The sequence below is a fragment of the Scomber japonicus genome, chromosome 9, assembly GCF_027409825.1.
Source record: "Scomber japonicus isolate fScoJap1 chromosome 9, fScoJap1.pri, whole genome shotgun sequence".
Lineage (NCBI taxonomy): Eukaryota > Metazoa > Chordata > Actinopteri > Scombriformes > Scombridae > Scomber > Scomber japonicus.
The window spans coordinates 410623-422792 of NC_070586.1; the positions used below are offsets into that span (position 1 = coordinate 410623).

Genomic DNA, 12170 nt, shown 5'->3' on the forward strand with positions numbered 1-12170 from the left:
ATGTGTGACTCAAGGAACTGATGAAGCAGGAACTAAAACCCTCCTCATCAGCGTCTTCACTGAGGTCCACATCACAGAGGGACAGAGTGAAGAGGTTAATACCCAACATGAGGTGAGGCAGCTTGAAACAGCTTCCAAGATGAAGACCCTCCATGACACTCCAATCAAGTGTCAGGACATCTTTAAAGTCTTACCTGACCAACAGGAAACTGAAGAGGTTAATACCCAACATGAGTTGAGGCAGCTTGAAACAGCTTCCAAGATGAAGACCCTCCATGATGCTCCAACCAAGGATCAGGACATCTGTGAAGTCTTACACAGAGTCAGAGTGGTTCTGATGAACGGCGTCGCTGGCGTTGGAAAAACCTTCTCAGTGCTGAAGTTCACTCTGGACTGGGCAAAGCGCTCCAACAACCAAGATATCAGTCTGCTGATTCTGTTCTCGTTCAGGTCGCTGAACTTGATCAAAGATGAGCAGTACAGTCTGCTCATGCTGATCCATGTTTTCTATCCAACATTACAGAAGCTCACAGCAGAGAAGCTCGCTGGTTGTAAAGTTCTGTTCATCTTTGACGGCCTGGATGAAAGCAGACTTTCACTGGATTTCAACAACAGTGAGGTCGTGTCTGATGTCACACAGAAGTCATCAGTCAGCGTGCTGCTGACAAACCTCATCAAGGGGAAGCTGCTTCCCTCGGCTCTCGTCTGGATCACTTCCCGACCTGCAGCAGCCAATCAGATCCCTCCTTCATGTGTGGACAGGGTAACAGAAGTACGAGGCTTCACTGACCCCCAGAAGGAGGAGTACTTCAGGAGGAGATTCAGTGATGAAGAGCAGTCCAGCACAATCATCTCACACATCAAGACATCCAGGAGCCTCCACATCATGTGTCACATCCCAGTCTTCTGCTGGATCACTGCTACAGTTCTGGACCACATGTTGACTACAGACCAGAGAGGAGAGCTGCCCAAGACCCTGACTGACATGTACTCACACTTCCTGCTGGTTCAGACAAAGAGGAAGAAGAACAAGTATGATGAGGGACATGAGACGAGTCCACAGGAGCTGACGGAGGCTGACAGGAACCTTCTTCTGAAGCTGGGGAGGCTGGCGTTTGAACAACTGGAGAAAGGAAACATCATGTTCTACCAAGAAGACCTGGAGCAGTGTGGTCTTGATGTCACAGAGGCCTCGGTGTTATCAGGAGTTTGTACAGAGATCTTCAAAAGAGAGAGTGTGATCTTCCAGAAAACAGTCTACAGCTTTGTTCATCTGAGCGTTCAGGAGTTTCTGGCTGCAGTCTACATGTACCACTGTTACACCAGCAGCAACACAGAGGTACTGAAGGATTTCCTGGGAGAAGACAACAGGTACTCATCTCTGGATGACTTCCTGAAGAGAGCCATGCAGAAATCTCTCAGAAGTGAAAATGGCCACCTGGACCTGTTTGTCCGCTTCCTTCATGGCCTCTCTCTGGAGTCCAACCAGAGTCTCTTAGGAGGCCTGCTGGGTCAGACAGACAACAGTCCAGAAACCATCCAGAGAGTCATCAACAACCTGAAGGAGATGAACAGTGGTGATATCTCTCCTGACAGAAGCATCAACATCTTCCACTGTCTGATGGAGATGAACGACCGCTCAGTACATCAGGAGATCCAACAGTTCCTGAAGTCAGAGAACAGATCAAAGAAGAAACTCTCTGTGATCCAGTGCTCAGCTCTGGCCTACATGCTGCAGATGTCAGAGGAGCCTCTGGATGAGTTGGACCTGGAGAAGTACAACACATCAGAGGTGGGACGACGGAGACTGATCCCAGCTGTGAGGAACTGCAGAAAGGCTCAGTAAGTCCAGATGTGATTTACATTATAAATCAGTGTAGATTAGTAGTTTAGTTCTTCAAATATAAATAATATAAATGTTTTATTATAGTTAAAATAGTGCTCTACTTGTTTATATGTGAAATAACATGTCAGTTATATTTAGTCTCAGATGTTGTTGAGCTGTTTAAATGTTGAGTTTAAATAATGTTGATGTTTATAGCTGTTAAGTTAATGAACAGTTATTCTATTTATTTCTAGTCATTATTGGATTTGACAGTGTTTTCTTCTCTTTCTCTTCCTTTGTGTGTTGGAGGATTCATTCAAACCTGGTGAAACACATGAAGGACTTTAGAGGTTGTGGTTGAGGTTTTATTACAGCAGCATTTTATCACAACATATATCAGTATGTTACAGTTATCAGTGAAAGCAGTAAAGTTATTATTACATGATATATAATCAGACATACAGGTAATACCTGATTTTACTCAGCAGGCTTTAACATAAGATCTGAATCATCTTTGATTATTAGTTTCATTAGTGTTTGTGAACAGTCAGTAAATGTAGCTGCTTATGGATGTGAACCTGACAGCAGCAGGTAGCAAAGAGAGATGATCTTTCTCAACTGGAACTGTTCACTGAGCTGAACTGAGTCTAAATATCCTGCAGTCACATTAAACATAGTGGACAGTAAAAGTGCTTTTCTAATCAAGATGTCCTCATGTTAACTTAGTGGAGACAGACATGGGATCAGATCACACACACACACACTGTGCACATTATGGAAGCCTCAATGTAACTCCATGTTCTCTCCTTCATCTGCAAGATTAAAGCTAAACAAAGATTAAAGTGTGCAGGTCTGAGAGAGAGTGATGAGAATGATTGTTTCATTCAAGCACAGTGAGACAGCATCAGCTGAACTGGGAGTGTTCTGGTAGCTTACTGGTTAAGATGCTTCCAGTATAACTGCCGCTTCCACTGATCTCTCTCCTCTTGTTTCCAGTTTATCTCTCAACTTTATAATAACTAATAATAATGGAGTCATCAGGCTGAAGCATCAGCTGGGCTTTGGGCTGGATCACCTTATCAAAGCTGGCCTGCTCAGTGTCTCCCTCTCTCTTCCACCAGCAACATCTCTTTTCTTTCTTTGCTTCATGTGTTTGTTATTGTCTAGCACACATTTCCCCTCATCCATGCACTTCCCTACACTACTGATTCTACACATTACACATGGAGTTTACATTTAGTTTGTTAATAACTTACTTTAATACATTATTTTAGTTTTTGAGATTCAAACATGTGTTCTCCTTGTTAGTCTGAACCTTGAGCCACTTCATGATAATATGTTGTAATATTTGTGTCATTACAGACTTACTGCCGTTAAACTCTCAGACACTGAATGTGAAGTTGTGACCTCAGCTGTGAAGTCCAACCCTCATCTGACAGAGCTGCACCTGAGACTCAACAAACTGTCTGATTCATCAGAGAAGCTTCTGTCTGCTGTACAGGAGAGTCCAAACTGTAAACTGAAGACTCTGGGGTGAGTTCACTGACTGTAGCTTTGGTAGATTGTTTTCTTTTTATTTAATTCACATCCTTCACTGTTTGGTTCATTCATGTGAATGGATTAATTCATGTTTACTGTGGATTAAATAAATAGTTATATGATTTGTGGTATATAAAAAGATTCAACATTTATCAATAGAAGATGAACAAAATGTACATAATATAATTTCATACAACCAAGTAATTTAAAATAAATGATTTGAAGATTTACTTAATAATTTCATAACAGTGATGTTCCTGTCCGTGGAAAAAATGAAGTAGACTTTAATCCATAAGTTTAAATAAATATTATTTATGCTTAAATATGATTAACATTCACTTCATATCTTCAGGGATGTTAAGTTGAGAGAATTTGGCTTCTGACAAGGTCCCGAACAATTGCAAACTGTGAGAAAACCGTAACTCCTGTCCAAAAACCGAAAACACCGTGAGAGACACAGAAGCCGGCAGATTCTGACAGTGTTTATTTTATTCAGATATTCCTTAAAATGAGTGAGTAAGCTCAGTGTGAAGACAGAGTGAGATTCTTTTGGATAAAGAAGACGATTACATTAGAGTCAGTGGAGAGCGAGACAGGTATTGCCGCCGGTCTCGGCCCCCCCGTTTAAATTTTGTGCAGACCCCGCCTGTCAAAGTCACATTTTATGAATCCCAACACCTATGTCGACATTTTGACAAAAAATTATTTGTCTCCTTTTTACGGTTTGGCCGTGAGCTCGAGTTAAAAATAAAAATTAAGGTTATTTTTTACTGCTTCTCACACTCTAGCTAACTGCCGCTTCCACTCTAACTTTGACGAAAAAGTGATTTCCACTCCTCGTTTGACTGCTCATAGTTTGAAAAGTTTACATGTTATGTAAAAATAGTTTGGTATTTTTCCAGAGAGGACAAATTTTCCTCCGTTTTAAAGTTTTAATCACGTTTCTACGTGCACGTATGAGAGAGCTAGGTGACTCTTCACCCCGAGGCTCCTTTCCAGCACTAATAATGGAGTCATCAGGCTGAAGCATCAGCTGGGCTTTGGGCTGGATCACCTTATCAAAGCTGGCCTGCTCAGTGTCTCCCTCTCTCTTCCACCAGCAACATCTCTTTTCTTTCTTTGCTTCATGTGTTTGTTATTGTCTAGCACACATTTCCCCTCATCCATGCACTTCCCTACACTACTGATTCTACACATTACACATGGAGTTTACATTTAGTTTGTTAATAACTTACTTTAATACATTATTTTAGTTTTTGAGATTCAAACATGTGTTCTCCTTGTTAGTCTGAACCTTGAGCCACTTCATGATAATATGTTGTAATATTTGTGTCATTACAGACTTTCTGACTTTGGACTCTCAGACACTCACTGTGAAGTTGTGACCTCAGCTGTGAAGTCCAACCCTCATCTGACAGAGCTGCATCTGGATCTCGACATCCAGTCTGATTCATCAGAGAAGCTTCTGTCTGCTGTACAGGAGAGTCCAAACTGTAAACTGAAGACTCTGAGGTGAGTTCACTGACTGTAACTTTGGTAGATTGTTTTCTTTTTATTTAATTCACATCCTTCACTGTTTGGTTCATACTTTTCAGGATTATCTTGAATAATAATAATAATCTAAGAGATGAAACTAAATAATGAGCATGACAGGTTTCTTTATTGCACACTAAGAATAATAAACATGTCAATCATAAGCTGATATAATAAAACCAGAGCTCCGTTAGCAGCAGCAATGCTAACGGGCATGATGAGTTGAACAGCTACCAATGTGAACTTGTCCAGTCTGCCCTGTTGCATGATGGGCCATAGCCAGCAATGCTAGAGATCAGGACTAACTTGTACTTATTAAACTAGGCAGTAACATACAATGATGATTGAAGTCAGAGATGATTGGAAGCTCCAAGGAGCTCAGCAGTGAGCAGAGATTAGAGAGCAGCTAAAGAATGGTGAGACTAAACATGAAGCACCAACCACCAGTTATATGCAGAGCTTACCATAGCTGTTAGCTTTACACACCTTTCATCTGTCATTTATTGAAGAGCCATCAGGATGCTGTAGATGACCAACAGTCTAGATGTTGAAGAGGAGCTGATAATGACCTCACATGTCTGCTGAGTACATGACATCATTAATAAATAACCTGAGTCTGAAGATCAACGTGCTCCTTCATTTGATATATCTGTAGACCTTGTTAAAGGATGAATAAAAGGTCAATGAATTCATCTTCAGAAGAAAAGGGGCTTCTAAAATCATATTGTAAATATGATAGAATAACTACACAGTCAGCCTGTAGATCACATCACCTGTCATCTACATCATGTTGTCATAGTCATAATGACAGCGACGCTAAATAAAATAACGTAATCAGTGAAATGACAGCAGAATACATGCAGCTCAACATTTGACTTTTACTCTGAAATGCTGCTGGTGTTGTAGCCAGCGATGGTGAAGCTGCTGATGCATCAACTTCAACTTATTTATATCACTTTAAACACAATATCATTGGTCCAGAGTCCTTCACACATAAGAACACTAAATAAATACAAATAAAAACACAATAAAAGAATCTGAATGATGCTGCGAGAGCCAACAATGTGATGCTTCTATAAATAAAACAGAAACGCTGTCAGGTTTACAGAAACATAACTGCTGCTGAACACAGTGAGCTGAATGATGATCTGATGCTACATGTCACACTGAGGAAGAGGAAGTCTTTACTGATGAAGATGAAGTCCTTACTGAGGAAGATGAAGTCCTTACCGAGGAAGAGGAAGTCCTTACCGATGAAGAGGAAGTCCTGACTGAGGAAGATGAAGTCCTGACTGATGAAGATGAAGTCCTTACCGATGAAGATGAAGTCCTTACCGATGAAGATGAAGTCCTGACTGAGGAAGATGAAGTCCTGACTGATGAAGATGAAGTCCTTACCGATGAAGATGAAGTCCTGATGATGAAGATGAAGTCCTTAATGACGAAGATGAAGTCCTTAATGATGAAGATGACGTCCTTAATGATGAAGATGAAGTCCTTACCGATGAAGATGAAGTCCTTACCGATGAAGATGAAGTCCTGACTGAGGAAGATGAAGTCCTGACTGATGAAGATGAAGTCCTTACCGATGAAGATGAAGTCCTTACCGATGAAGATGAAGTCCTGACTGAGGAAGATGAAGTCCTGACTGATGAAGATGAAGTCCTTACCGATGAAGATGAAGTCCTTACCGATGAAGATGAAGTCCTTACTGATGAAGAGGAAGTCCTAATGATGAAGATGAAGTCCTTACTGATGAAGATGAAGTCCTTACTGATGAAGAGGAAGTCCTTACTGATGAAGAGGAAGTCCTAATGACGAAGATGAAGTCCTTACTGATGAAGATGAAGTCCTTACTGATGAATTCCTAATGATGAAGATGAAGTCCTCGCTGATGAAGATGAAGTCCTTACCGATGAAGATGTTCTGAATGAATGAAAGGAAACTAAAATGAAAGACGAAGCATGAAAATAAGTGGTTCCTGTCCAGAATCATCAGTATCAGAGGAGCATGGTCAGCTCTGTACAAATGTTGGAAATCAAATCAAACTCTAACAGTGAAGTTTACTATTTAGCCTAGCAGCTACGTACATGCAGCGCTAGCTAGGAAGCTTACTGCTGAATCACTGGAACCCAAATACAAAGTTAAATGCTGCATAGAAACAACCTTCAAAGTGACTTTATGAAAAGCTCTTGTGATAGATGTTACCTGTGAGCAAAGAAAGATGCTTACTTACTTACTTACTGGAAATCTTTAGAGTGGCCATGTTTCATGAACATTGTTTGATGAAGAAACAAAACAGAGCGAGGAAGCATCTTCTCTCAGAGAAGATCTTTGGCTGGACACAGACTGCGGCTCACTGAACCAGGCACCTGAATCAACGTTAATTTGGACAGCTGATCTCATCTGTGTGTGACTTGACTTTTGAACAAACGCTAGGTAAAACTATTGCTGCTTGAAGAGAGGAAGTTAAAGTGATGCAGACAGCAACGCAGCTACAATATCTAGATAGAAATCCAAGTACTAGGCTACTAATATTTGCACACACATGTTCCCACAGCAGCAGAGAGCAGTCACGCTGACTGAACACTGCTTCAATGAACAGGCTACAATTGATAAACATGCAGTGAGTACAACAGCAGACTGAGCTGGTTGACAAAGCCTGATACTTGACATTTCTCCCAAGAGTCAACTACTTGAATCTGAATCATCCTGATATGCAGCAGCTCTGAAAGCACTGAGCAGAGAGGGAGAAACATTTAAAAAGACAGCTGCAATATGATAGGCTGACAAAGAAGGTGTGTCAGTGTGCTATTGGTTAGATGTGAGCAGGTGAACAGCTGACGTCTTAATTGATGCCCCAGAAATGACAGAAAGGAAATGATGAGCTGTGAGAAAGATCAGAATGACTGAGGGATGAGAAATCAAACTATAGATGTGAGCTTGTAAAAAAGATGCTCTTCCTGTCTGAACTTTCTCTGAGCTTCATTTTTACATTTAAGGAATAAAATGCATCAGAAAAATACATTTAATAAAAAGATGATGTGAAGAACAAATGTTCATCAAAATAATGAGCATCAAACTGTTTGATCATCAAATGCATGAAGTAAATATAAAGTTTCCTCTTTCATGAAAACATATGTTGGAATATTTGTGTCATTACAGACTTCGGAGCAGAGATTACAGACTTATTGACTGTGGACTCTCAGAGACTCACTGTGAAGTTTTGGCCTCAGCTCTGAAGTGCAACCCCTCCCATCTGACACATCTGGACCTGAGCTACAACATCCTGTCTGATTCATCAGTGAAGCGTCTGTCTGCTGTACTGGAGAGTCCAAACTGTAGACTGAAGACTCTGAAGTGAGTTCACTGACTGTAGCTTTGGTAGATTTATTTCTTTTTATTAAATTTAAATTCTTCAGTGAAGTTTCAAATGTTTGGTTCATAATTTTCAGGATTTGCTGAACACAAATGTGTAGAATGTAAATGTTTTCAGGAATTTAAAATCCACAGTGTTGTTGTGAGTAAAAATGACTCCCAGAGTGTAAACTAATATGAGGCTTCAGCAGTCTGAGTTCCACATATCAAGTAAGTATGTTTGTGTTTCTTCAGTGTTTCCTTGCTGAGCTGCAGTGGAGGGATCCAAACTCAAAGAGGGAATTTAGTTCTAAATATTCTGTTTGAAACTCATCAAGTTTACTTGATGAAGGAGAAATATTTCTTTATTATTATTATTTAATGTTTTAATGAATAATGTCTGATCATTGATATTGATGCTTCACAACACACACACACACACACACACACAAACACTAACACACACACACACACAAATACACACATACACACACACACAGACACACACACACAATCAAACAGATACACACAAACACACAAACACACACACATGTACACACACACACACATGCACACACAGACACACGCACACACATACACACACAAACACATACACACACAGACACACGCACACACATACACACACACACACACACATACACACACACACACACACACACACAGACAAACAGACACACACACACAAACACACACACATTCATGCACATATACACACACACACATACACACACACACACATACACACACACACATATATACACACACACACACACACATACACACAAACATACACACACACAAACATACACACATGTTCTAAACTTCTACATTTAAATCTTCTTCAGCTCTGAACAGATTATAAAACATTTCATCATTTCAAACATGAACTTTGTTTCTAAACTGACTTCATTTATTCTTTATTCAGATTGGAGGGCTGCAGTTTGAAAAAGATCAGCTGTGATTATCTGGCCTCAGCTCTGAAGGACAACCCCTCCCATCTGAGAGAGCTGGATCTGAGAGGAAACGACCTGAAGGAATCAGACGTGAAGCAGCTGATTGATCTTCAGCAGAGTCCAGACTGCAGACTGGAGACTCTGAGGTCAGTAGAGAGTTGGAGTCAGTCTGTGCTGGTTTCAGCAGTTTAGTATTAAACACAGTCAGTATCAAAGCAAAGATCCAGTATTTCCTGGTGAAGCTCCAACCTTCTCAGTGCTGCTTTCCTCAGTGAAGCTGTGAGAGGAGAATGGTGACAGGCTTCAGGATTGGACAGAAAGACAGAGAGAGAGAGAGCAGTCAGCCAATCAGATGAGCCAGAAGCTTGTTGTGATCATGTGTTTGAGTTGATGTGAAGACGATTGTTGTTGTTGTGTTGATGTCTGCAGGAAATAAAGCTGGATTACAGCTGACAGCCTTACAAGATGTATAGAGACAGTGATCCTCATCATCAAATCTGATCTCAAAGTGTTTGTTCTCTCATTTCAACACTAAACTATTGATCAGTTCATCTTTGTCAGAGCTCTAAGATCAGTCTGACTGCAGCCTGCAAATCACTGGCTCTGATTTCACACAAGCATCATTACGTTTAGTAACCATGCGGTCTTTATACAGACCAGAACCTCTGCTGAAGTCCAGGAATCACAGCAGCTGTTTAGCTGAGAGCTCTGACTGATTGTCATGTGATGATTTAACAGCAGGAAACATCTTCAAATCCCACAGAGACTCTGTAGCTTTAAACTTTGATAAGAGTTGACATGTATCAGCAGTAAATCCATCAGTAAACTGATGAGTGAATGTCTCTGTTTCTGCAGTAATGATGTGTTCATGACTCAGCACTTTATTTCCTCTGTGTACTTGAGTGAAATCTGCAGAGGAAACGCACTTGATAGTAAAAGTGTGTGCAGGTGTGTGAGCTTGGAGCTCAGTGTGTTCACTCCAACATGTTAACATGAGAGCTGAAAGGAAGCAAGCTACGCTACACAGCTGTTCCACTTCTGGTCTACAGGACTGAAGTCCCTGCTGCTCTTTATACAGTATGTGCTGCATCACTGACTGACAGCTGATCAAGTGAGTCTCACTAAACACTCATTTATCTCCTCTGTTCTTTCTTCTTCTCTCATCAGGTGGAGGGTGGGTCATTGATCTCTGTCAGAGTGAGAGTGAACATCCAGGAGTGTTGAGAGAGGATCAGCTGGATCCTGATGATCCATCTGGAGTCTGGATTTGGATTTTGTGGTCTTCACTTAAGTCTCTTAACTGACTCCAAACTGAACAGTTATCTCTGGATTTAGCTGAAGATAAAAACAGGTGTTATAAGTCAGACTGTGAGCCTGGGCTCATATTTATCAAGCGTCTCAGAATCACACTGAGAGTTAACGAGGACTAAAACTAATGAATGAAGCAGAAGAGAATTGACTGTGACTTTCAGCAGGAGAAGGATTACTGCTGGGAGAGAGTGAGACGTGGCTGTTTTACCACAGTCAGAGCAGCAGAGTAGAAATAATGTGTTCTGTCTCCTTATTCAACAATAATACGTTTTAATCTTCAACCCAACAGTGTTTACTGTTTTATTCCATTTCTATCATCACTGCTTAGCTGTTTGTTTTAGGATTGATTTAAAGATTTGATGACTTTTAAAGGCTCCAGATGACTTTTCAGAGTCTCAGTGTGTAAATATTAAAGGTATCCAGCTTTAATATACAGAAATATGTTCAAATGAACAGTTTATATCTCTTTAACAATGTGTGTGTTTAACAATAACTATATCATTTAAACTTGTAGGTGAGATCATGTGATCCAGCCCTATCCAATCACATCCTTTCCATCTAGTTTTCTACATTAGTGCAGCATCTTGCATGTATTGTACAACAGTGCACACAGCGATAATGATGCAAACGGACACAACTTGATTAAAAACATGAAATGTATCTTCTCCACTGTCCAACTCATCTCCAGCTGAACCTCCTGTTGACTTATGTGTCCTTACAGCTCTTTGAAATCTATCTGTGCCATCAGCAGTTTAAACACATCAATCATTCAATAAATAAAGCCTCCATTAGTTTTTCTCTAACTTCACACTGAGTGGAGGGAAATGAATTAGTGCTGATTATCAGCACAGATAAATATGGAGCCTGGTCTTTGCTGTCAGGGCTCTGGATCAACCTGTTTGATAAGTCTTTATCTTCCTTTAAATCACTTCTTCTAACTCATTTATCCACTGATCTACCACTTTTATATGCTGTACAGTTTTCTACTGGTCTGAAGGGAGGCTGGTGGGACCATGCTGATAACAAACAAAGACCTAATTCTAATAAACGTGGAAATAAATGAAGAGTCAGCGTTTTTATCCTGTGTGGAGCTTCAGCTTCATGTTTAACATCTATTTTTATTGTAGTTATTTTTCTGTCTTTGTGTATAAATGAGAAATAATCAGAATAATTCCACATTCTGTTTAATGAATCTGATCATCCAGGCAGTATTATTAAACTTACATTTGTGAATGTAAAGACTTACAATAATATGTGACTCTGCCTTTTGCCTCAACACACTTAAGGGCAAACTCATTTTAACTATATTATCCCCTGTAGGTATAATACAACTTCCTTTGAACATTCCTACAGATGGACATTAGTTAACCTACATACAGTTTCTTGAGCACACACATCTCTGGTATGTAAATAAACTTTGCCTAGACTTCTAAATAGCTGTTTTGCACTAATCTTCCCGTCCTTTGATGCTTCTCTTTGAGCATTAACTAACAATCCCAGCTCCTTTTCTGCTTTTCACATGTAAGACATCATGTAAACAATGCATACATAAGCGTCAACAACAAACTGCATATCATCTACATTTGCGTTCCAACATTTTAATAGAGTACTGATTTATCCAAGTGTCATGA

At 40.2% G+C, this 12170-nt stretch overlaps 1 protein-coding gene across 1 annotated transcript; it reads left to right on the top strand.

Moving 5' to 3' along the window:
• The first annotated feature begins 262 nt into the window (after positions 1 to 262).
• Positions 263 to 4741, top strand: LOC128364206 (NLR family CARD domain-containing protein 3-like). Its single transcript, XM_053324743.1, has 4 exons — positions 263 to 322; positions 560 to 1842; positions 3188 to 3313; positions 4729 to 4741. Exons 1-4 carry the CDS (start codon positions 263 to 265, stop codon positions 4739 to 4741), a joined length of 1482 nt encoding a protein of 493 aa, XP_053180718.1.
• The last annotated feature ends 7429 nt before the right edge of the window (positions 4742 to 12170 follow it).